The sequence below is a fragment of the Larus michahellis genome, chromosome 1 (genome assembly GCF_964199755.1).
Source record: "Larus michahellis chromosome 1, bLarMic1.1, whole genome shotgun sequence".
Classification (NCBI taxonomy): domain Eukaryota; kingdom Metazoa; phylum Chordata; class Aves; order Charadriiformes; family Laridae; genus Larus; species Larus michahellis.
The window spans coordinates 57443290-57465712 of record NC_133896.1 but is presented as its reverse complement, the minus strand read 5'-3'; the positions used below and the strand labels follow the sequence as shown (position 1 = coordinate 57465712).

The 22423-nt window shown below is 49.9% G+C and overlaps 1 protein-coding gene across 4 annotated transcripts; it reads right to left on the bottom strand.

The window, feature by feature from the left end:
* Nucleotides 1–289: 289 nt before the first annotated feature.
* TMPRSS6 (transmembrane serine protease 6) lies at nt 290–21939 on the bottom strand. 4 transcript variants are annotated; one of them, XM_074579638.1, is made up of 19 exons: nt 21253–21939; nt 20399–20467; nt 19467–19623; nt 19149–19291; nt 18887–18954; nt 17455–17639; nt 14648–14689; nt 13477–13681; nt 12984–13120; nt 12318–12430; nt 11741–11850; nt 10520–10665; nt 9460–9558; nt 6973–7086; nt 6563–6679; nt 5653–5821; nt 3839–4110; nt 2107–2243; nt 290–1403 (listed from the first exon to the last, which is right to left on the bottom strand). In XM_074579638.1, the coding sequence occupies exons 2-19, from the start codon at nt 20432–20434 to the stop codon at nt 1245–1247; spliced, it is 2409 nt and encodes an 802-aa protein (XP_074435739.1). In that variant the 5' UTR covers nt 20435–20467; nt 21253–21939; the 3' UTR covers nt 290–1244. The 4 variants fall into 4 exon arrangements, with proteins under 4 accessions (XP_074435739.1, XP_074435759.1, XP_074435749.1 ...); XM_074579658.1 differs by lacking the exon at nt 20399–20467 and having other exon boundaries at nt 21152–21938; XM_074579648.1 differs by lacking the exon at nt 20399–20467 and having other exon boundaries at nt 21253–21938.
* Nucleotides 21940–22423: the final 484 nt, after the last annotated feature.

Genomic DNA, 22423 nt, shown 5'->3' with positions numbered 1-22423 from the left:
TCTTCTGGGGGCTGGAGGTACTTCCCACTGCATCTGTGCTGCATCCCCGCTGCAGGTGGGCTCCGGAGCAGGTTTCCTTATTAGTATCTGCGCCCCTAAATCAGAAGAATAAGTGAGGACCACCTATCTAGCTAGCATATTGGCCCCACTGTGCCTGGGGGACAGCCGAGAGGGAGGGCCAGGGGTGTGGAAGCTTTTGCCGGTTCCCAGTGCCAGGATTGGAGTTTGGTCAAAAAGCTACAAACCCCAAGACAATTTTTAACAGAGTAAGGCAAACTCGAGCCAAAAAAACCCTCAAATTAATTTTATTTCTAATTCCAGAGAGTGGCCCATTGTATATATATACACACACACATATATAGATGTATATCTTCAGTAAAAAAACCAAACCCATAGCAATGACTGTTTAAGCCCTGTGCCCTGAAGCCTTCTCCTTCACCTCCTAGATTATCTAAGTTAGGAGATGGAAGCAGATGAGAATCCCTCATGTTACAGATATTTAGAAGGGCTGAGGGAAGGGGATGGGAGGCTGCTCCAGAGTTTCTACTGAGGGGCCGGGGCCTTTCCCTGAGGAAAGTGCAGTGATGGAGGCTGGTGCTGCTCCAGCAGGGAGGCAGGACACGCGCTTGGGGGTGTGATGCTGGACTCGTGCCTGGGAGTCAGTTAGACGTGAAGAGTTGCCTGGCTGAGCTGAGCAGCACACGACAGCTAAGAAAAGAAGTAATTAGGGAGATGGAAGAGGAGGAGTGATGGGAGGGGAAGGGGGAAGAAGGACGAGCAGCAGGAAGGAAGAGGGAGGCAGATTGATTTCACAGTTACTGGAATCTCTAACTACATCAGTCACATTTTCTTTCAGCAAATGTTCCAGCATAAGATTGTGGCTGAATCACATGGTTCATGGAAAGTTCAGCTCCCCTTATTCCTTTTCTCAGAAATCATCAACTTGGGACCATGGCTGTGTGCCGTGTCATTGTCCCCCCCTGCCCCCCTCCAACTCTTTTGGATGGATGGTCTAAAAACAACTTGGGATGCTCCCTGGGAAGCACTGAGGGGGAAAAGGGTCTGCCTGCTTTTTCCTACAATCCCCATGGCAGCCTTTTTTTTTTTTTACCCTGCTCAGAAGAGCATCCTGGGTATGACAACATCCCACACAGAAACTCTTTCTGAGAGGCAAGTGAGCAAGATCAAGAACAAGTGCCATGTGAGCGTAGGTCTGATGGGGAGAAGGCAGAGATGCACTTTTCTCAGCTCATGGTTTGGTTCATCCAGCCCAGCACTTGAGTGATCCTGGTGTATACTCCATAGCGATTTGGACGTGCGCATCCCATTCCCCAGCTGACCAAACCAGCCAGAAACCACCTGCCACTGGGTTCCTTGCAGGCCAGTGGACCTCCAGAATCACCCTAGAGAAAAGGAAAGAAAAATGGGGTGATGGTGATCCACCAGCTTCTCCTGCTGTATGATTACACCGGCTTTGAGTCTCTCTGTATGCAGATTCCTGTATCCCTCCAACTCATGCCTGGGACATCTGCAACATCCCTTGTACCTTAGGCAGATGTCAAAAACAGTCTCCAGTGCAAACATCCAACCCATTGTTGCATTCCTTCATGATACAAATTCCTCCAGCTCTCAAGAAGCTGACAGCTGTATTGTTTCCTTCTGCTCCATGTGTCATTTCCAAATACATGGAGAGCAATATATGGAGAGCTGGTGGAATTTAACTGGATAACCGGAGGTATGGGAGACAGACGAATTCCTTGAGCTTGGTATTAATGAAGAAACAAACAGGTTACTGTGTGTGACAGATGCTAATGAAGCTGAGGGGGAAAGACACTGATGTAGACTTGGAAGTGGGAGGTAAAGATCGCAGAATGGATTGAAATGAGAAAGGGAGTTTAAGTGTGTTTGGATCCCGTCTAAGGCAAAGATGCTGGGGAGAAGTGGTCCTCAGAGCTGTTGTTGGCCACTTAAACCAGAGGAAGGGTTGGGGTAGTCAGGCATTTTTTGGTCTTTTCACCCTCATTTCAGGCTATGAAGAGCATTTGGGAGACTTGGGACACACCCCACCTCCAGTAGTCAACCCTGATCCCACAACTCCTCTGTTACCTGGCAGGCATCTTTCTTGCCCTTGTGGTACCCAGCACACAGCATCCTGGGAGAAATCATGTAGTGATAGGCTTCACTGCAGATGTCCTGCTGGATAAGCTGCACGTCCACCTTCTGCAGAACATTGCTGATGTGCCCTGAGGGGTAGAGCACCAAAAGCAGTGCAGGTTAGCAATGGTGGACCTTCCCAATGGTGATCCCCTAGTCCATGCCTATCTGACTGCATGCTGACAGCTGCCATCTGAATTACTGTTCTGCTCTCCACTGGCATCACAGTCTCTGACTTTCAGCAGAGCGTTTCACCTGCATGAAAGGAGCAACATTCCCCTGCAGTCCCTTTCCCTACAGGAATATGTTGTGGGCACTTCAGATTTTGGAACGAGGGGGATTCTTATTTGAGGAAATCTCTGGGATGCTAGAGGTTTGGATTTACTTCTCATTAAAATGGTTGTTAAGTTCTTCTGGTTAAGTATGCAAAGCAAAGTGTCTGCTTCTGGATAGACCCGTGAGTATTTCCATTTAGGAAGCAACTGGAGCAAGTGTATGAGTGTGAGTGAAGGCACTGAGCTGACCTGGGTGAGCACATCTACATTCCTGTGCCAGGCACCACTAAAGAACAGCCTGCACCTCTTTGTTGGTCCTATGGGGAGGCGACACGAGGGGTCATGCCCCTACAGCTAAACTCTTCCTCACAAAACAGAATGGACTCATCTGTACCACCCCATGGGAACAGGTCTTGGCCCATGCCATCCCTCAGGAGTGTGTGGGTGCTATGTGGCCAAAATGGTACCAGGGTGCAAGCTAACAATTACACAGCATGATCCTCAGGGGACACCACTCAGACCCTGCACTGCTCCCATTGAATTTACTGCTACAGGTGTTACTGGGGGGACCCAAGTCCTAGGGTCTTTGACATGGGGAAAATGTTGCTGCAGGGCCTCAGACAGGTGTCCGCAGGAGATCCTACAGGAGAGATGGAGAGGGACTCTTTACCAGGGACTGTAGCGATAAGACGAAGGGTAACAGTTTTAAACTGAAAGAGGGGAGATTTAGATTAGATATTAGGAAGAAATTCTTTACACCGAGGGTGGTGAGACTCTGCAACAGGTTGCCCAGGGAAGCTGTGGATGCCCCTTCCCTGGAAATGTTCAAGACCAGGCTGGATGGGACTTTGAGCAGCCTGGTCTAGTGGGAGGTGTCTCTACCCACGGCAGGGGGTTGGAAGTAGATGATTTTTAAGGTCCTCTCCAAACCAAACCATTCTATGATTCTATTATTCTATTCTTTGATCCAGTCCTGGTTTGATGAAGAGCAGTTTTTCATCTCTACTTTCTCTGGTCAGGCTCTGCTCCTGGGGAATCACCCAAGAGGAGCCCACGTGTCCGTGTAGGCATGGGGCTGGGCTTTAGGACTGGGTCTGCTCCATGCTGTGGCCGCAGCTGAATAGACCCTTGTCAGACCCCTAATTCCTGAAGGGCTATTCTAGTCTTTGGATGAAGGAACACAAGCTGTCCCCATATAGCTTACCAGACTGTCACGCCTGCCTCTCCAAATGAGGTTTCAAGTCGCTCGACTGGTAACTTTGGCCAACCTGTGACCCCAAATCAAAGGGGGTGAAGGAGTCACAATGCTTTGGGGTGAACAGAAGTCTGTGCTGCCTACCCCACATCTGAACCTATGTTTCCACCTTGGCTCTGCTATAGTAGGCCACCAGCAAAGACCTTGCACCTACCACCTTCCTTGAGGGCTCCCCAGCCAGTGATCCAGCAATGAAGGCCAGGCTCAAAGAGGTGAGAAGGGGCGGGCAAGCAGATGGGCTGGATTGAGGGTGAGATGATCACAGGATGGTCCAGCTGGAGCAGGGCCACATCATAATCATGGCTGTCCTCCTCGTAGTAAGGGTGGAGGAAGAGGCGGATCACCTTGAAGGATACCTCTGTGTGGCTGGTGGCATTTTGCAAATGTTTGCCCAAGTAAACAGTCCAGATGGAGGCAGAGGCCAGTCTGTAGGATGCAACAGAGAAGATAACTCATCACATGAACAGAGAAGTATGGGCAGACCGTGGCTGCTTCTGTCACAGTCTTTTGAAGAGTATCTGATATGGATGATCATCTCCTCAGAGTGGCCTCTTTTTTAATTTGTTTACTGATTTCAAGAAACAAGTTGGGACATCTCTTTGATGCCTTGCTGTGCTCGTACAGCGGAATCAACTTTGGGCAGACACTCCTACACACAGGCAATTTGCTCATATTTACTTATTTCCCTTAGCAAAGCAGGCTAAAAGGTATATGTAGGTTAGACAAGCAAGCAGGGCTTGCTTGGTATGACTATGGTAGGACAGAGAGCAAGAGCTGAGCTGGTGAAGCAAAGCTGTGAGGTGAAGGAGACATGGAGAAGGGGAGCAAGCTCTGAGAAACTGATAAGAGTCAGTGAAGCAAGAAAAGCAGCTCAGAGGTGAGGGCGTTAAAAGGTACGACAGCCCTTTAAAGAAATTACTCTTTTTCCCCCCTTACTTCTTAACTCTCACCCCACTGAAATGCTCTCCCTGACACTCACATGCATATGCATACACCATCTAACAGGGCTGTGCTATCTCCATCCATCCTGCATTGAGAATCTCTAAGATGGCCAAATTCATCCCACGCAAATTCATCAAAAAGCCTGCCCCCAGTGCTGGTGGTCTTCCTTGCAGGGTTGTAGGACTCAAGTAGGAGCGTGGCAGGACCAGGGTGAGGTGAGAAGCGGAGCTGCAAAGCAGCTCCAGTCCTACCAATGTTGGTGTCACCATATAAGGATGACCAGCAGCTCCTCCTCCCCAAGCTCACATGTCATCAGAAGGGAAAGGCAGCTGGGGAATTCCAGCAGTAGTAGCTGGGAAGGTGGGGGATCCCCAGTGTCTCGCTGGTAGAGGAAAAGGGGAGTTTGGAGGAGGTGGAGACTGGGCCTGAGGGTGGACACTCCTTCCCTCACCCAGCCCTGTTGCCCAGCACAGCTGTGGACCTTCCTCCTCCTCACTTCTTCCCAGTTTGAAAGAATGGGTGAACCCCCTTGATCTGCATGTTACTGCTACTGTTGTGGTACGTACACGGGGTGGAAGGAACTGGGGGAGAGACTGTGCTTCCTCCTGAAAGGGCAGACCCTGGGGGTGGGCAGCAGGGGACTCAAACAGCATCCCTCACAAGTAATGCTATCCTGGCCCCATCCTAGCACACGCTGACACCTACATGGTTTTGACAGCATGGGGACAAGCCAGAGCCAAAGCAAAGGTGGAGCTGTGAAGTGTCTTCCATTACCATTGCCCTCACAAAGCTGCTCTGTGAATCCCTGCGCTGCCCCTTTTCCCCCGCATGCCCAGACAAACAACGGTGTATGTATCCGTACCCTTTCCTCCAGCTCCAAGGCACCGAGAAGCATGCCACGGGTGCCAGATGAGGGGTGTGGCTGCCCCATGACATTTTCACAAGCCAGATGATCCTCCCATCACACATGACACGGAAAGCAACACAAATCCTTCTCCTGCCCAGCACGCTCCCCTCTCCATTTACCTCTCGTCCTGGAAGCAGTGTGCAGCTGAGACCACCCAGCGGTCAGCAATGAGTGTTCCCCCGCAAATGTGGCGTCCCCGAACTTGCAGACTGGCCTGCCACGGCCATTCCCCTTCCACAGAATTCGCACCACCCACAATCCTGCTGAGAGGGGCTTGGAGCCCGCAGTCTGAGGAGGAGGAGGAGACACAACAGGTACTTCAGGGGAGGAAGGGAACACGATATACTGTGCCTGCCCTTACTTTCCTACTTAATTGACTGAAGAGACTGACCTCTAATCCCTTGCCTTACCCAGCCAGCAGATGCTTTATGTACTTACTGTCCAGGACAGGTCTAGCGAGCACTTCCTCCCAGCACGTATCTCTGCCGATACCTGCACAGCACCCTTCAGAGCAGTACCCTGTCTGTGCTACCTGCTATCCTGTTGAGGGACCCTCGCAGTTGTTCCCTTTCATTGCCCACCGAGGCTCCAGAAAAACCAAGCAGGGAAATCAAAACACGAGCTCTCTCCCTGCCAGCGACCATGCGGTCAGGGGTGATTTTCCTGGCTGGAGCCTTGTAGGATGGCATTACTTCACACAAGCCAGCACAGCGGTCCAACAGGCAGCCCGTGGGGTAGGACCTGGCCTGTGAGACTCGTCTGCCTGGCCTGATGCCTCTGCCTGAAGGAGATGGGGAGCAGCTGTCCAAAGAGTAAATGCCGGCTCACAGCTCAGCACAGAGAGCCGGCTCGTGGCTGCTGCCACCCATCCTGCAGTGGCACTGCTGCCACGGGGCTGGGGTAGGGAGACGGTGGTGGAACAAGGGAGGGTGAGTGCTTGTGCTGGGGTGGCAGTGGGAAGAGGGGTGACTTGCAGCTATGTGGCATCCTGAACCTGCCGGGCTGACGTGCGACTGAGCATTTCCTCACCACAGCGCTTCTCGTCGGACAGGTCCTTGCAGTCTGCAGTGGTGTCACACAGGGGGTTGGGTTTCTTCACACAGGTCCCGTCTTCACAGCGGTAGGTGAAAGGACCACAGGGGACCCCTGCAAAGAAGAAGGGGAGCCAGGGCTGAGGGAGGGTGGCAGTTTGCAAACACAGCCTGAATTCCTCTGAGTGGGGAAAAAAAAGGCAACAGAGAACTTGGGGGAACTCCGTAAATGATGACAGGGAGTTTCCTGAGCAAGCTTGGCCATCTACAGAGCAAACATTGTGAGCAGGTCAGGCACATTAACTTCCAGCTGGTGCCCTTACCTCTCAGGAGGGAAATACGCTACCAACAGCCTTGGCTTGAGCGTGAGGGAAGGTGTTTGCCAGCCCAGCGCCGTCCCCTCCCTACCTCCACTGCACTGCTCCTCGTCGCTCCCATTGATGCAGTCCAGCTGCTGGTTGCAGACCTTGCTGAACTCGATGCACGTGCTGTCCTCGCGGCACTGGAACTTCGCAGGGCACACTGCGCGGGAGGGAAGCACCCAGGAATTAGGCATGCAAGGCAAGGCGTCAGGCGTGAGGTCAGGGCTGTAAGGGCACCAGTAGGCTCTGCAACTTCTTCCCACACTTCATAAGGATTTGGCAGCTTGTGCTTCAGACCAGCTCTGGTTTAGCGCAACTGTGTAGTCTTGAAAGAGACTGACATGCAGAGCAGGACCCTGGCTTCCTTTTGCTCAGGAATCATAGAATCATAGAATTGCCTAGGTTGGAAGGGACCTTTCAGATCATCTAGTCCAGCCATTAGCCTAACACTGATAAAAACCATTGCTAAACCATATCTCTAAGCACTATGTCTACCCATCTTTTAAATACCTCCAGGGATGGTGACTCAACCACTTCCCTGGGCAGCCTGTTCCAATGCTTAGTAACCCTTTAAGTGTAAAATTTTTTCCTAATATCCAATCTAAACCTCCCCTGACGCAACTTGAGGCTGTTTCCTCTTGTCCTAAGTTGCCTTTGATCTGAGGTCTTTGCTGTTGGTCTTTGCCTGATCTATGTTGTAGGTATGAGTGCACCCTACCTTGTACCTTGCTGATGCTGACATAACTTTCATTGGCTTCTTGGCTTGGCCTCAGACCTGCCTCATCACCATGGATTTGTCTTGTGATCACTGGGCTCTTGGTTGAACCCGTGTTACGACCATCACCAGACCTGCTCTGTTTGCCTTGTTCAGGTTCTGTAGGACTGCATCCTGTCTGGAGAGGTCACTGTTCCTCCTGCCTTGCTGTTACCCTCAGCCAGTGTGTCACCTTCCCCTACAGAGCAGCTGCTCTCCTTGCTCTCTGATACAGATGAGTCCTGAACACCAATGGATTCCTCAATGTCCATGAGCTCTGATAGCTACTCAGGATGGAGATGGGCCTAAGGCCCATCACAGAGTTTGACTTCTGATTATACATTTTCATAGCAGGAACTTGTCCTGTGTTTGTGTGTATCTATGTGCAACACCAAACATGATGGGCCAGTACCTCCTGGGCATTTTCTTCCTGCAATGACTATAATTTCTTCGGTAATTAGCATGAGGCTTCCAGATGACTAAAGGCATGTGAAGGTCTGAGGAAATGTGAACATTGATTTTAAAGACAGGGACTGTTCCATACAGACATGGAGTAAGTAAGCAGAAATGCATCAGTGACAAGAGTATAAGAAAGGAAGGAAATAATGATGTTTCTATTTTCTTTTTCAAATATAAAGGAATGTTTGAAAACACTGAGAAACAAATACTTCTTTTGTTTAGTCTTTGTCTGTGTTAACCTGTGGAACTGAATGAAACAAGAAATTCCTGGGGCCAAAAAGTTAACAGGATTCAAGAAAGGATTAGATATTCTTAAGGATGCACATGTATCCATGAGGGAAACAAGCAAGCCCTGACGTCAGACAGCTGGATGATTGACAGTGCACCATCAGTAAGACTGCAGAGAATACAAAACCCAGCTACAGCGATCCTGTGAGAGCTCTCACATTTCCAGCACTAAATTAAAAACTTCCTTGAGAAAGATTTCTCCTTCCTTTTACTTTAGACTTTTCTATACCTTCCTCTGAGTCTTTTGGAATTGGCCGTCTCTAGTGGTTCAGGGATCTTTTTGTCTGTGAAAACACATCTGTAGGGGACAACTAATGAAAAATTAGTGATGGCAGCAATGTGATGAGCCCCCCACCTCACGCAAGGGATGGGAAAACAGATTAATTAGGTGTCATGCCTGAGCCTGAATAGCTGTTCCTGTGAGAACGGGGTTTTGCAGGAGTCTGGAATGCTGGGGACAGTGTCTGCGTCAGCACTAACTGCTGTTGGCGTAAAGAACTGATGACTGGATGAGGACTTAGATGCTCCCAAACTGGAGCACAATATATGGGTGAGGAACTGTACAGATCAAGTATCACAAATGGCCTGGGGGGAAACGGGAGAGAGCAGGGCAGCTGGTGGGCTTAGGGAGGTGTGGGCAAGGTGGGAGGGTTGGGAGGGGGATGCCGAGTGGTATGACAGCAGAGGGGGCTGTAGGCCAGGGCTGAGGTTAATTGTCAGGCCTGGGTGGGGAGAAAGCAGGACGAGGTGGGGGACAGCCTGGGCAGGGGGCTTCTTTCAGGTTGCCTGGAGCTCTTGGTGCATGGGTACTAGGGGGTTCTCCCAGGAAGACTCTGTTGTGCACAGGAGCAAGAAGCATTGCTGCTCCTTCCCGAGAAAGACGAAGCTTTAAAGGATGCAGAGGCTTAAGGTCCCGCAGGGGTGGTACAAGGCTGTACCCAGGCCGAATGAACCCTCTCCATCTCTCCCTACATTTGGAGGAGCAAGGGGCTCCAGGAGACCAGGGACCAGCGGGGAGAAGAAATCACTCACCACAATTTCTCTCATCCAGCCCATTGGGGCAATCTTTGATCCCGTCACAGACTGGAACACACAAGCCGTTCACTGAACACAGGAACTCCCCAGGACAGGCTGTGAAACCACCAGAGAGTAGTTAGTCCCCAGTGACTGGAAACCTCCTTGCAGCAGAGCACCGTGGCTTGAAAAGTGGGGCGTGGAGCTGCACACCTTCCTGACCACACACGTGCTGCGGCAGCGTGCCGGTGGCACTCGTTGCGCTCCCCAAAATCTGCCACGTCATCCACTTCAAACATGGGCAAATGGAGCCAGGCTATGCACCAGGAGAAGGAGGGCTCTTTCCCTGCTTCCCGTTGTACCAACGGGCAAGAACCAGGGCAACCACCCACCTGGTGTGTTATACCTCTGGTTTAGTGCTGTTTCATGGCTCCTGAGTGCTGTGGGAAAGCTGAAATAGGTTCTTTGGAGTTGTTATTAAAACTTGGTTGGGGCCTTGAAGGGGTTGGTGTTAGACACGTGTTGGCAGGTGCACGCATTCAGGGACTGGTGTGCATTACAGGCACCCTTTAGGATGGAGATGGAGAAACCTTGGAAAGACAGACTATGGTCATACATTTGCATCTGTGCGTATGTGTATTTGTGTGAGGTTTTATTTGTCTCTCACTTGCACAAATTCCAAGGTGAGCAGGAAACCGCTCTCTGTAAGAGTTCTTATAATCAAAATAGAAATCTCTTCAAGCCAGAAATGGTCTCTCATTGAATTCCCAAGGCCAGTCCATGATGTGAGCACAGGAGTGAGGCTGTAGACAACTCTCGGACCTTGGGCTTTGGCACATGGATGCTCTGGCAACATGAGACAGGGCCACATGTGCAGAAGCATCTTTGCACGTAAATGCCTCTTCTTTTTGGGAAACTGGTGGTGTGTGCATCACTGATTTGTGAGCACGTGCCTGAGGGGCAGATGGCAGCTGGGGCTCCCAGGATGTGCCTTGTGTTTCTCCTGACACAAGCCAAGTGCACAGGGGCTGCTGGTAGCCACCACCCCACTGGGGAGCAGGGAGGAGCCTGAACTTACGGTCAGATTGGTTGTACAGGCTGTAAGCTGCCTGTACGCCGGGGCCGGTTAAGGAGATCTGTGAGGTGAAGGTGATGGTGATATCAGCAGAGGAAGTGACTGGGATCCGCTCAGCGTAGGCTTGCAGGGTCCGCAGGCCACACAACCTGAGGAGTAAATACAACCTGAGGAGTAAATGTCACGGGCAGGGAGGGAGGAGAAGACAACAAAGTGGGGCAAGGGGGCTCAGTGGGGCTCGGGTGGTAAGGGGGCCACACAGACTAGGTGTGGGGGGCAAGCCAGGAAGGCAAAATGCTTTCAACATGGCATGAGATCCAGAGTGATCCTACTATCTTTGGGCATTTCCCACTTTCTGGGCAAGTGATGAATTCAGGCCACACAAAGCAATTCAGTTCTTACGTTTATCTTCCCAAAGAAGCCATGTTGTAGAAACTGTGGCACTGACTGTTTAAGAGAGGAAGGCAGGGAGAGAAAAAGTGGAAATCCTAAACCAGGGGAACAGAGCTTCTGGATCAGACCCTTCAGAGGAAAAGAAGTTACTCCCACAGGAGCAGTGGAGAGGAAGTTAATGAGATGGGCTGGGGGAAGTTTGGGAGGGAAAGGGGCAATTTTGCAGTAAGTGGGAGGAAAAAGAAAGCCATAGGTCCATCCACCTTGGAGACTGCTTTGCGGAAATGGAAGCACAGCAGCTCTTGCTCCTTTGCACCTAGGCGGTGGTAAGCAGCAGCCCCAGCTACGTATGGATGCTAATTTTGGGAAGTCCCACAGAGGGAACTGGCTGTAGTCAAAGCAGGAGGATATGGAGCTAGGTGAAAGATCTGTACGGAGGTGGATGCAAAGCAATGGCACGCACAGATAATATTGCAGAGGTGGTGACAGGCAGATTTGCAAACACAGGAGACGTGGGAGGACACCAAGGTTACACACACAGGAGAAAACTAGGAAGCCTGATGCAAACAGCAAGACAGACAAGGCAGGCTGCTAGCTGGAAGCAAATCTGTAAGAAATGTGCTCACTGGGGGGGAGCCTGTGGGCAAGAGAGGCTGAAAAAGAAGTAGAAAAGCAAGAGGCACCAGCACAAACAGTGGCCACTGAGTGTGATGATAGGCTTTTCCTTCCTCAGACCTGGTGGCTGAAGTAAGCAGGGAACCTGCAGAGGTTTAATCCCAGTTTAGTTCCAGGTGGGTAGTGAGAGACAGAAACCAGGACCCCAGCACACACCTTCTGTTCTGAATTATCCACTGGCCTTGGGTACAGGGCAGGTCGTGCTTCTGTCTGCTGAGTGCGTAGGCGTCGAACCACAGGGTGACCCCGTAGTCGAGGGACGGGACCTGCAGGCGAGGGGAACCAGAGCAGAGTGGAGACGGCTCCTGTGAGTGCTGCAGCCCACTCCGTGCAACAACAGCAGCCAGGGTAGACGTGAAGTGGCGAGCTGCTGATTCACACATTGCAGGCCAGAAGGAAGAACCATTTAAACTGGGGCCACGCTGCAGCCCAGCGTGGCTCTGCCTCTGGTCTCAAAGCATGGTAATTCCTATGAATTCCTAGCAATCTGGTTCTGCCTTGAAGAACTCCTCCAGAGACCAAATTTCAGATTCCTCCTCAGCTACAGCATTTCCGCCACAGCACGCAATATTAGCCTCCTCCCCCTTCGGAAACTCACATTACGTGGAGGTTAGGCAGGCTGCCACCCTCTGCTTGCTTCCCATGATGATCTGACTGACAGCGCTGGCCGTAGCCCCCCCCCAACGTGGCTTTCAGGGAGGCGGGGGCTGTTCTTGTGGGAGCTGGCTCTTACCCTCATGTGCCAGTTGCACTGGGTGTTGGGCGAGTAGTAACTGGGGTAGTGCGGGGTGCCGATCTTCCCCTGCAGCTCCAGGTCTTCCCGCAGAGTTATGTTCACTTCGCAGGCTGTAAATACAGACATTCAAAGCCCGGCCACCTGTCAGCTCAACCTCGGCCTGGGGATACCATTGTAGGAGGGCAGAAAGGAGCTCTAAGGCCTGATACTAAAGGTGACTGGGTTGTTCCACCATACACCTTCAAAGGGCCACTTCTACCTGGCAAGACTTTTAGCCTCCTCCTCTTGTCCAGAGAAGGGTAAATGTATATTGCTGCCTTAGACTCTTCCATTGACTTGAGATTTATCTGCAGGTGCGTCTGGACATGATGTCCAGGCCACATCTAGTCTGTCCATGCATGATAGCTTGGCCTTCTCGTAGAGTATCACGATCACTCAGTCTCTGCTTGCCAGAGCCTGGGCTGTAAGGACTTGAGCCAGATGCTAATTTATGACTCCAGGTGAGCAACATTTAACCTGCTTTTTACTGACCACCTCTACCCTTGCAATCTCGAGTTAATTCTGCTCCTAGTGGGGATGCAGCACCTCTAGGAGCGGTGAAGTTGTAGGAGATAACCCATCTCTGTCCTGTATCTATGGCCGCTCTCCTCCAGCCTTCCTCACCTTTGAGAGGCACCACCTGTGCTGAGAGGATGAAGGGGTCATAGTAGCTGTACATTGCTTTCTTCCATACAATGGACATGACAGGGCCAGATGAAAGGACTTCCACAACGGGCTCCTGCCGGCTGCAGCCGTAGATTCTGAGGGGAAAGAGATAAAAGGATGGGAGTGAAGTAAGCGACAAACAAACAGAAGAGAAGAACGAGAAAGAGAGACAACGGAGGTCTGTGTTATCCACAGCACAGGCCTGCTGTGAGGCACTAACTGAATCAAATAAAGGGCCAGCAGAGAGGCAGCTTGTGCTGCCTTAATCTCTCAGACTGCACGGCTGGCTGTGTGATATCCCACATCAGTGACTTCAGCTGATCAGCGAGAGGCAGGTTCTGCATCAAAGAGAATTTCCTCTGATGTAGTCTGACACCTTCCCCTGCTGTGGTGTGTCGTGCCATCCTGCCCGGCTTCCCCGCCGTGCTCGCCCTGCTCAGGAGCTACCTACGAGGTGATGAGGTGTTTCTCCAGGGGCCCAGCTGCATCATACATAGCCAGGCGGTCCCTGCAGTCCGGGAGAGTCCATTCCAGGCGTAGCTTGATCATGTAGCCCTTGAGGCCGTGGAGGTGCCAAAGACAACTGGAGGCCAGGTAGTCAGGGCCCTCCAGCCTTAGGACATCATCCTCCTGGACATAGCTGTATCTGTAGCAACCTGAATCCAGGGGAAAGATAGAGGGATTTAATCCTCAGGGTGATACAAATGGAGGGAAAGAGGGGCTTAGGAGTGATTGTAAGGGAAATTTAAGATATGTGATTGTCACTTGGGATATCAGTGTGAGCCCTGTTTCGGGGTGAGGCTGACTCATGCCAGTGATTTAAGTTTCCTCTTACATATGTTGCAGTGGCACAGGTCCCCTCATACCAGTGTCCCAGTTTCTCTCTTTAAGAACTGTCCCCTCTTCCTTGGTTAAGCCAGTACTATCTCAGGCTTTAAATATCAGCACAGTGCAGTTACCTTCCCTTGGCTTAATTTTCTTTTTCATCTCTTTCTCCTATCACCCCCATATTCTTCCTGGATTTACACCCTCCTCATCTGATTTCCAGGTTTCGGCAGGCTTCCAGTCCAGGATTTTTGAGTAAAAGTCAGCTTAAAGGTGAGTTTCCAATAGTATATCTAATGCAAGCTGCTAGCCACAGCACTTACAACACTGCCTGAAATTACTAAAAGCACCTTCAAACATGGCTTAGACAACAGTCTCCTAAATGACTGACACCACATCCTGTGCAGAGCCATGCAGGGAAACTCCCACCCCACTCAATAGGATTTAATAGGGCCTGGAATTAGCACTGTTTTACCAGTACAATAAGCTATTTGACAGGAGTCATCAGGACAGGGACAAGACTTTACTAAGGTGGCTGCACTGCCCCTGGGAGCTGGTGTCTCTGCACAGTGGTGTGCTACTGGGGCAGAGGTGTCAGGATGCTCAGAATGGTCCAGCAAGTAGCCACGTCATGTAGTTTGGATCTGGCCAAGCAGCGGCACTGGTGCTCCCTTGCGACTGTTCTCACCTCCCCTTCCCAGGATTTACAACTCCTGGAAACCAAGAAACTTTCCGTCCCCTGTAAAAATCCCTCCCGCAAAGTCACAAACTCAAAAGGAAAGGAAAAAATAGCCTACCCAGCGTGGATTTCAGCACTACTATGTCTTTCACACTGGATTCTGTTAGAAAGGAAATATATAAAGGAAGATAAACAAAAAGATAAACTGGCAGTATCTGAATGCTATCATGGCAGGTGATGACTCTCTTCCTTCCTACATAAATGGCTCCCTTAAAACTTTGACATGGGGCACACTCCAGGTGCTTCTCTGTCTGCTTTCAGAGAGCAGTTTCAGTCATGCCTTCCCTACCTCATCTCTCTGGGAAATCTCTCTGGCCTCTGCCCCAGATCCAGCAGCTCTGATTCGTGCTCTCCAGCCCACCAAGGTCTTCTCTGCCTTTTTTCCTCCCTCGTTTTTGTGTGCTATTCCAGGACAACCTCTTCCCCTTCACAGGAGGGCTGGGCATTGCCTCTGCCAGCCACCCCTCTCCTTTGCCAGCCACACCACAGGGCTCAATCCCACTTCCCAGAGCCTTCACCCACCGTCTCCTTACCCCTCCCTTGCTCTCCCAGTTTAAACAACCCTCACTGAAATGCATGGGAGTTACCGAGGGTGGGGAATGAGGTCTCTTTAAATGACCACTGATTGGTAAGCTACTCAACATCCTTGCAGAGTCCACCTCTGGAGAAGTGAGTTGCAGAGAAAGCCACCACCAAGGACTACAAATCTTTGCAAAACAGAGTCACAGGGTGGACAACACTTTTAGGAGAGCTGGGCTTTGCTCCAGCGTCCCAGCTGAACTGGGAGCGGCCAGAGATCAGGTGCTACTGGGAATAATGGCCAAAACAAAAGGCACTCTGAGATCAGTTGGGTGTGAGAATTGCTGTTGGGGGCTTGCCTGGGTCAGGGCTTTGGTCTTTTGTAGTTCCTAAGCAGAGCTTGCAATTCTGTGGGGAGAGCTGAGCAATTTTTTCACGGTGAAAACAGATGTTGTGGAAAAGATGATCCTGCAGGCATAAGGCAGGCCCCTAGAGCAGCTCACGTGCTGCAGGGAAGGAGTATGCTGAGCTGATATTAAGTACGATTTTAACTGAAGGTAATAAAACTGGGTTCCTGTAAAGAGAATGATGTTCTGAAACTCTTCGGGCGGAAGGGGAGGCTAGTGTCCTGGGGCGAGTGTAGCTGTTAGTGAAAATAAAGCACTGGAGATGTTGGAGAGGTTCCTGCGCTAGTCAGTGGTTTGCAGCTCTGTGTCTTAAAGCAGGCTGCAGTGAAACTTGATGTTTAAAGCTACGCAGGTCAGCAAATGAGTCTGTCAGAAAGCAATGAAATGCTAATGACTTGCTACTAGCTAGCTATTTTTTCACTCCAATTTTGCAGAGCAAATGAAGCCAGAGGTTAAGTCACTGGCTTGAGGTCACCCTGGCTCAGCAGTGCAGAGGTTTCTGGCTTTTGCCTTAGTTGCTAGGCTGTGCTTCTGACTGGAGAGGGAGGAGGAAAGGACTAGGGAAAGCAGAAGGAGCTGGAGAATCTACAACTGGTGTGTTAATTCCAAAATAGAAAGAAGTGTGGTCTGCTGAAATGAATAAAACAGTGAAATAGGTGCAAAGGGAATAAGAGGGAGCTGGGAACAGCTAAAAAAATGGCACCATCCTTTTTATTTGTTTATGAGTTACATTGTGAAGTGAGTAAATGAAGGGAAAATGGTCTGACTTGGAAGCATTTAGCATATTGTCTTATGATATCTTTCTTAAGAAAGTTAATTTAGATTGGCTGAGCATAAGGTCTAGTATGGTGGAAACAAATCATAAGAAGTAGTAAGGGACTAATGGTAACTGAGGGAGGAGATGTCTTTATGAGATGCTAATGCAGCTTCAGAATAAGATCTTAACACAATGTTCCGGATGAGAGATTGAAAATGGTTTTGAAGAAATCAAATTTTCTTTGGGGTTACAAAAAAAAATGACCCCCAAAACAAAACAATTGAGACGTGGTGTGAAAAGTGAAAGAAAATATGGGTGGGATAGATTAAAATGAGATTCGCCTTAGAAAAATGCAAGATAACATGCCTGGGGGAAAAAACTTGGAGATGTAACATTTCACGGGAAGAAGAAACTTGGAAATGAGAGTAGCAAGGGGAGAGAAGAAACACAATGTATTTAAGATGTTTGGGGTTCTGTAAGAGGGATTAGATCAGTCTGAGAAGTTAAGTCTCATTTTAAAGACCAAATACAAATTCCATTGGACTTGGATGCATTGAATATAGATACAGTGCCTAGTCCTTTATCTAACACCTATTTTAGAGAAGTTCTGTAGGGATGGCTTTTTGAATGGGCTATGATCTTCACTTTGGGCAATGACAATCCTTAACATCATGTCAGGAGATGACGTGGCAACAATGCTTTGTCTCAGAGTAAGACTAGTGGTGACTCAGGTACAACGCCTTTGTTCTTCTTGCGATCAAGTAGCCTGGAATAATCTCCCAAAGGAAAGCAGGAAACCTAATTGCTTGCTATTTTTGAGCAGGGCTGATCAAAGTCATGACCCATGTAAGATCTTACTCCACAGAAGCCAAAACTGGTGGGAGAAGGAGGAAGAAAAAAAAAAAAGTGTAACCTAGCTGGTTTCGGTCAGCTGTGTCCCCAGTAACCTTTAATCCTTCAAAGGAATAATGGTTTTTTTTAATCATACTTCAGTTCTTGTCTATCAGGAAAAAAAATGTGTAATTGTATCTCCTGATCCTCACTTCTTCCCTATCTTCTTTGGGTTTCCTCTACCCCCTTTAGTAGGGACTTCTGGCCTCTTCTCCTAATCTCCCTTCAAGACCTTGTAAACCTTGGAGTAGTCTTGACTGCTCAGGCCACAGCTGAGCAGATGGTACTTACCCAGCAGAACCAGTGAGTCTGGGTTCACTCTGTACTCTGTCTGGTAGGACAGGCTGCCCGAACTGTTGAAGCTGGTGAAGAGCTCTTGGTGGAGCATTGTGTTTACCTTCTCAGCAGTCACCTCCTTCTGCTGACTCTCAGGGATTTGGAGGGCAAACCAGAAGAAGAAGGTCAGAGCCCCCTCCCTAACAGAGAAATAGCATGTTAAATATCCTCTCTCTTCCTCTCCAGAATCACTAGAGAGGCAAACCCCAGAGATTAACCCCCCACTGTTTTTCCACACATCCAACATTTCTGCGTGGACTTGCCAGCTGCGCTGCTGTGACCCAGAGGAACAACTCTGAGGACCATGAAAGCTGCTACATCCATGGTGCTAGTTAATGCTCAGTCCTTTGGAGGAAGAAGCCATTTTATGCCATCTGGCTTTAGTGATGACCATACGTGGTCAAATTAATGTGATAATTAATCAAGACTGGTCTGATGAGTAGTCTCATTTCAGGTAGAAGTGACCTTTGGTTATTACTGAACAGAGGTTGAAAAGAAATGCTCAAGACTTCATTGTCTCACCTCCCAGTGGTGACAAGTGGATGATTTATGACTCTGTACCTTACCACAAGCCATTAATGCTGGGCAGGCTCAAGCTGCAGAAGACTGTGACTGGGAAAGCTCTGTTCAACCAGCTGGCAGAGAAAATTGGCTGGGGGAGGGGGAAGAGATGTTGAAACAAACCTTTGTTCAGTAACAGGCTAGAGGAAGAATAGCAAATGAAACTTTTCTTTCCCCAGTTGAAAATGGAGTTACATCAAAATTGGAATTTTCCTTAGCTGAAGGACAAATTTAGAGGTGCAATTTTCCATAGAAAAAAATCAGGAGCAAATGTATACGTCAGTTTGGAAGTTATTCCTGCTTTCTTGATCTACTGTGATGACCTGCAAAGCTGTAGTCCTACATCTGTCCCATTCCATTCTTATCCTATTCCCAGGTGGACTGTGCTTCTTGGCTGGAACACCTTTTCCATCGTGCATTCTGACCTCTCCCTTTTGGTGCCTAGAATCAGGCCATAAAATGATTTTCTTGAATTAGAGAAATTAATTTCCAGCTGCTTAGTTTCTACTGAGAATGCCAAGCCCAGGGTTGTTTTGGTTTTTTTTCAATTCTTGACAGTGATTTTTTTCCTCTCTTGAACTTTTGCCTCTCTGAAAAATTTCTCAGTTTTGGCTTTTCCTCATGACCTCAGATGAAAATGAGCATCTCAAAATATCCCCAGCTCTGTCATGCTGGAAACATTCTGGATCTGGACTGCCCAGACTAGCCTAACCCTAATGGTGGGGACTGCAGCAGTTTGTCATGGCCAGATTTCAGTGAAATCAGAGTACAATCGACTGTAAGCTTTCACACACGAAGAAGCAAAAATGCTGTGGGTGCTACTCACCCAAAGGCATACACTGTGCTCGAGTTGTAATATCGACCCAGCTCTGTGGCACGAATGAGTTCCTTCAGCTGCAACGAGAATGTCGTCTGATAACTATTGTGCAATGTTACAGTGGCAAAGGACCTATGGTCAACCCTATGTTCGATCCCTCTTGCTGTATAGACCCACCAAGACTGTCACATGGATGGGGGTACCTGACCCCTTCCTCTTTCTACTCACTGAACTGCCTCTGGGCCAGCTCTGGTCATGAAATTGCCCTCACCATCTTCTGGAGCTTAGCTGACTCCAACCAGAAGGCTCTGGACTCCACCTGCCCAAGGTCCGGGGAGTATTGGCGATTGAGGACCTGGAGGCTGCCAGAGTAAAACTGCAGGACGGACGGTTCCAGGTGCCATGGTCTGTAGTCTGCCAACAGAAGACACTACTGGATTACCTTGCTGAGATGCAGGAGAGAGGCGTTTACCCCTATGTATGAGTCTATAAAGATCACCCGGAGTCACTAATGCACTTTGGGCTGGGTATTGCCTTGACTATACCCCATCCACCTCCCACGCAGGGACAAAACATGTTGAATTTTTACCTAGGAAATACCAGGTTGCTGCAGCAGCTCCAGCCAGCAAAAGAAAGGCTAACCCAAGGGGCACATAGCGTAGGCAGTCACGGGAGTTTGTCTCTGACCCGTCCTTTGAGAGGGAGTTGGCATCTTCCTCTTGTTCCTCGGCCTCCATCAGGGGCATCTAGTGACACAGCACACCATGGTCAGGCTGGGTTTTCTGCATCCCTTTACATCTATGTCTGGAGGTGCTCTGCCACCTCTGTGCTCCTCTCCCAAGATCCATAGCCCCAAGAGATCTCTGTGCTAACCATCAAAGACTTTACTCAGTGCAGATGTGAGTAAAACTCCTAATTCAGTGGGAGACAGGCTTACAGGACACTGTCCTGTCTACGCCTCCTGGGTAACCCCTCAATTTTCAAAGGCGTTTCCTGGGTTTTGCTTCTGCCAAAACCACAAATGAGTACAATAATGGATTTCTCTAGAGGCAAACATATTGTCCTCCCAGGCTGGGAATGGTTTTAAAACCAGTATTTTATTGACCTAGAAATCAATGCAAAAGAAAATCCATGACCTCAAAATGCACACAGAAGTTGCACACAACAGCCCAGCCTGGGAGCCTAAAGTTGTACTTTGCCTGCTGAGCCATTTTGTTCTTGGTCCCTAAAGGTAAGCAAACCTTGCCATTCCCACCAGACCATGTGTCCCAGGGTTAAGTCCTCGCTGGCACTGGCTCACTAGCTGAGCTAGTGAGGAAAGAGCACCTGAACAATGTCCAGCCCTTCTGCCACCCTCTGCTTGTGCCAGGGGACACCTTCTGGCTTTGCCCCTCATTTAACCAAGGCTACTTCTTTTGCTTCATCCTGACCAGCACCCCTTCTGTCAGCCCCAGACTCTGAGGATAAGAAATGCCATTGCCCAAGAGAGCCACATTAATCTTGGTTACCTGTCTCACCCACCTTCCTTCTCCTTTCCTCTGCCATCACCCAGTGCATGGCTGCCCTCAAAGGCTTTCTGTGTTTCTGTGGCTGAAGAGGAAAGGGATGTGAATGCACCCATGTCGGAGGGCACAGAGATCCTGGGGAATGCCTGTGCCATGTCTACGTGTCTGCGAGTCATCTTTGCGCCCAGTGGTGCGCAAAGGTGTGACAGTGTGGGCATGAATGCACAGGAGGAACTTGTTGCAGATGTGGATACCCTGGGATGGTATCCACATGATAGGGGAGAGTGGTTTCCTCGGTCTCCTTGCCTTCCCCCAGTTACTGAGCCCTAATCCTTCCAGGCTGCCTTGCAACACAGAAACATGCTCGCAGAACATAAGCACTGGGTAACTTACTCTGAAACATTAAACCCAGCTTCGTGAAGATCGGTACTTGGACAATCAGCTGCACATCTGCTTGCTCTAATGCACCTTTCTGGAGAGGTACGCTGCACAAACAGGACCAGCACAGACTGCCTTCCTTTCCTTACCACGGGCCACTTTTTTGTGCAACACCTGGGGAGGATGTCCTCCCCAGTGAACCAGGTTGGGTGGTCCAGGAGAGCAAGTGCGCTTCTCCGCTATCACAGCATCCCTTCAGAAACAGCAGGCACAAGCAAAGAACCGCAGACGGAGGGGTTGGGGGAGGAGGGCAGGAAGCAGCAGTAGAAGAGCCTCTTTGTTAGAAGATTTGATGGTAGGCACGGGGTTTCCCCCAGACCTGCAGACCTACCTTTGAAACCTGCTGCCGCCTGTGAGGCCTGGCCCACACCCGCCTACGCAAGCCAGCTCACATACACATGGAGTGGGGTAGAGAGGAGGACATCTATTTACCCAAGCTCAAGGTCTCCCCAGTGATCAATAACCCGATGCCGTGTCCCTTCAGCTTGGCCTTTGTCCTGCACCGTCCTGCCGCGATGGGTCAGCACACCCTGTGCAGTGGCTTTTTTCTTTTCTGAAATGGAGGTTTCGGAGTTCTTGCAGGGGGAGAAGATCCGCAGGCTGAAGAAGGGGAGCCTGGAGAAAGTCAGGGTAGGATCACCTCCAGCTGTGCAGAGAAGAACAACCCAGGAGGCTGGTACAGATAGCTTATGTTGTCCTCCTCAGGGAACAAGAAGTTGCTGAGCAACTGATATATTTCTTAGCTACCCTCCTTGGTCCCATTGGAGGGAGAGGCAAAATGCAGGATGTGTGCTCCCCAGGACAGGGATGGAGCAGATGATGGCTGGCAGGTGTAGATTGCTTGAAGGAGGGAAGGTAGCAGCAGACAGCGGGTCCGGTTACCACCGTGGTCATGCAGATGACAGCAAAGCACAGCGTCTCTCAGTCCCCACCTGCAAGACTCCCTCTGGTCTTCTTGTGCTTCTTGCTGCCCAGTCTCCTGATGCTGGGCTCCCTGTACTCCGTTGCACCACAACTCGCTCCTCCCTGCAGCATCTGCTTTTATTCTAGCCTCAGGTCCTCCTCACCTACCTTGCCTGCACCACCTTCTGCTTACAGCCCCGCAGCTCTGTACGTGCTCCTTTGTTTTTCACAAAAAGCAACCACGCTCCAGCTAGCCCAGAGTAAATAAAGTTACTCTGTCAATAAATGGGGCAGGCGGATGGGGACATGGGTGACTCTTGACCTGGGACTGAGCTCCAGCCAGTGGTATTGACCTAGGGCTCAGACCATTTGGGCCAGAGCTCGTTTGAGCTTATTTTGGCAGCTGGGCAGGGATAGCTGCTTTCAGTGCTGCACCTGGTTCAGGTTTAGTCTGGGACTGGACGAAGACTGAAAGACATTGCTGTAGTTGCCTCGTGGTGGATTCTAGTAGATAAGCGTTGTATGTGGATGAAAAGCTGAAGTGTTTGACTGGGAATGTGTCAGTGTGGTTATCCTGACTTACTCATTGCTGTACATATGGGAAACTGAGGCACACAATGACAATAAGAAACACTATCAGAACTGCTTGGGAGTTTTAAGAGACCAGATTTCCCTTTAAAAAGTTACTTTCAGCCAAAAT

Coding starts and splice junctions, on each gene's coding strand:
- TMPRSS6 (XM_074579638.1), bottom strand. CDS start 20,434: ATGCACTGGGTGATGGCAGAGGAAAGGAGAAGGAAG. Junction 18,955..19,148: donor CAGCTAAGCTCCAGAAGATG/GTGAGGGCAATT, acceptor TTCTCGTTGCAG/CTGAAGGAACTCATTCGTGC. Junction 13,121..13,476: donor GAGAAACACCTCATCACCTC/GTAGGTAGCTCC, acceptor CTTTCCCCTCAG/AATCTACGGCTGCAGCCGGC.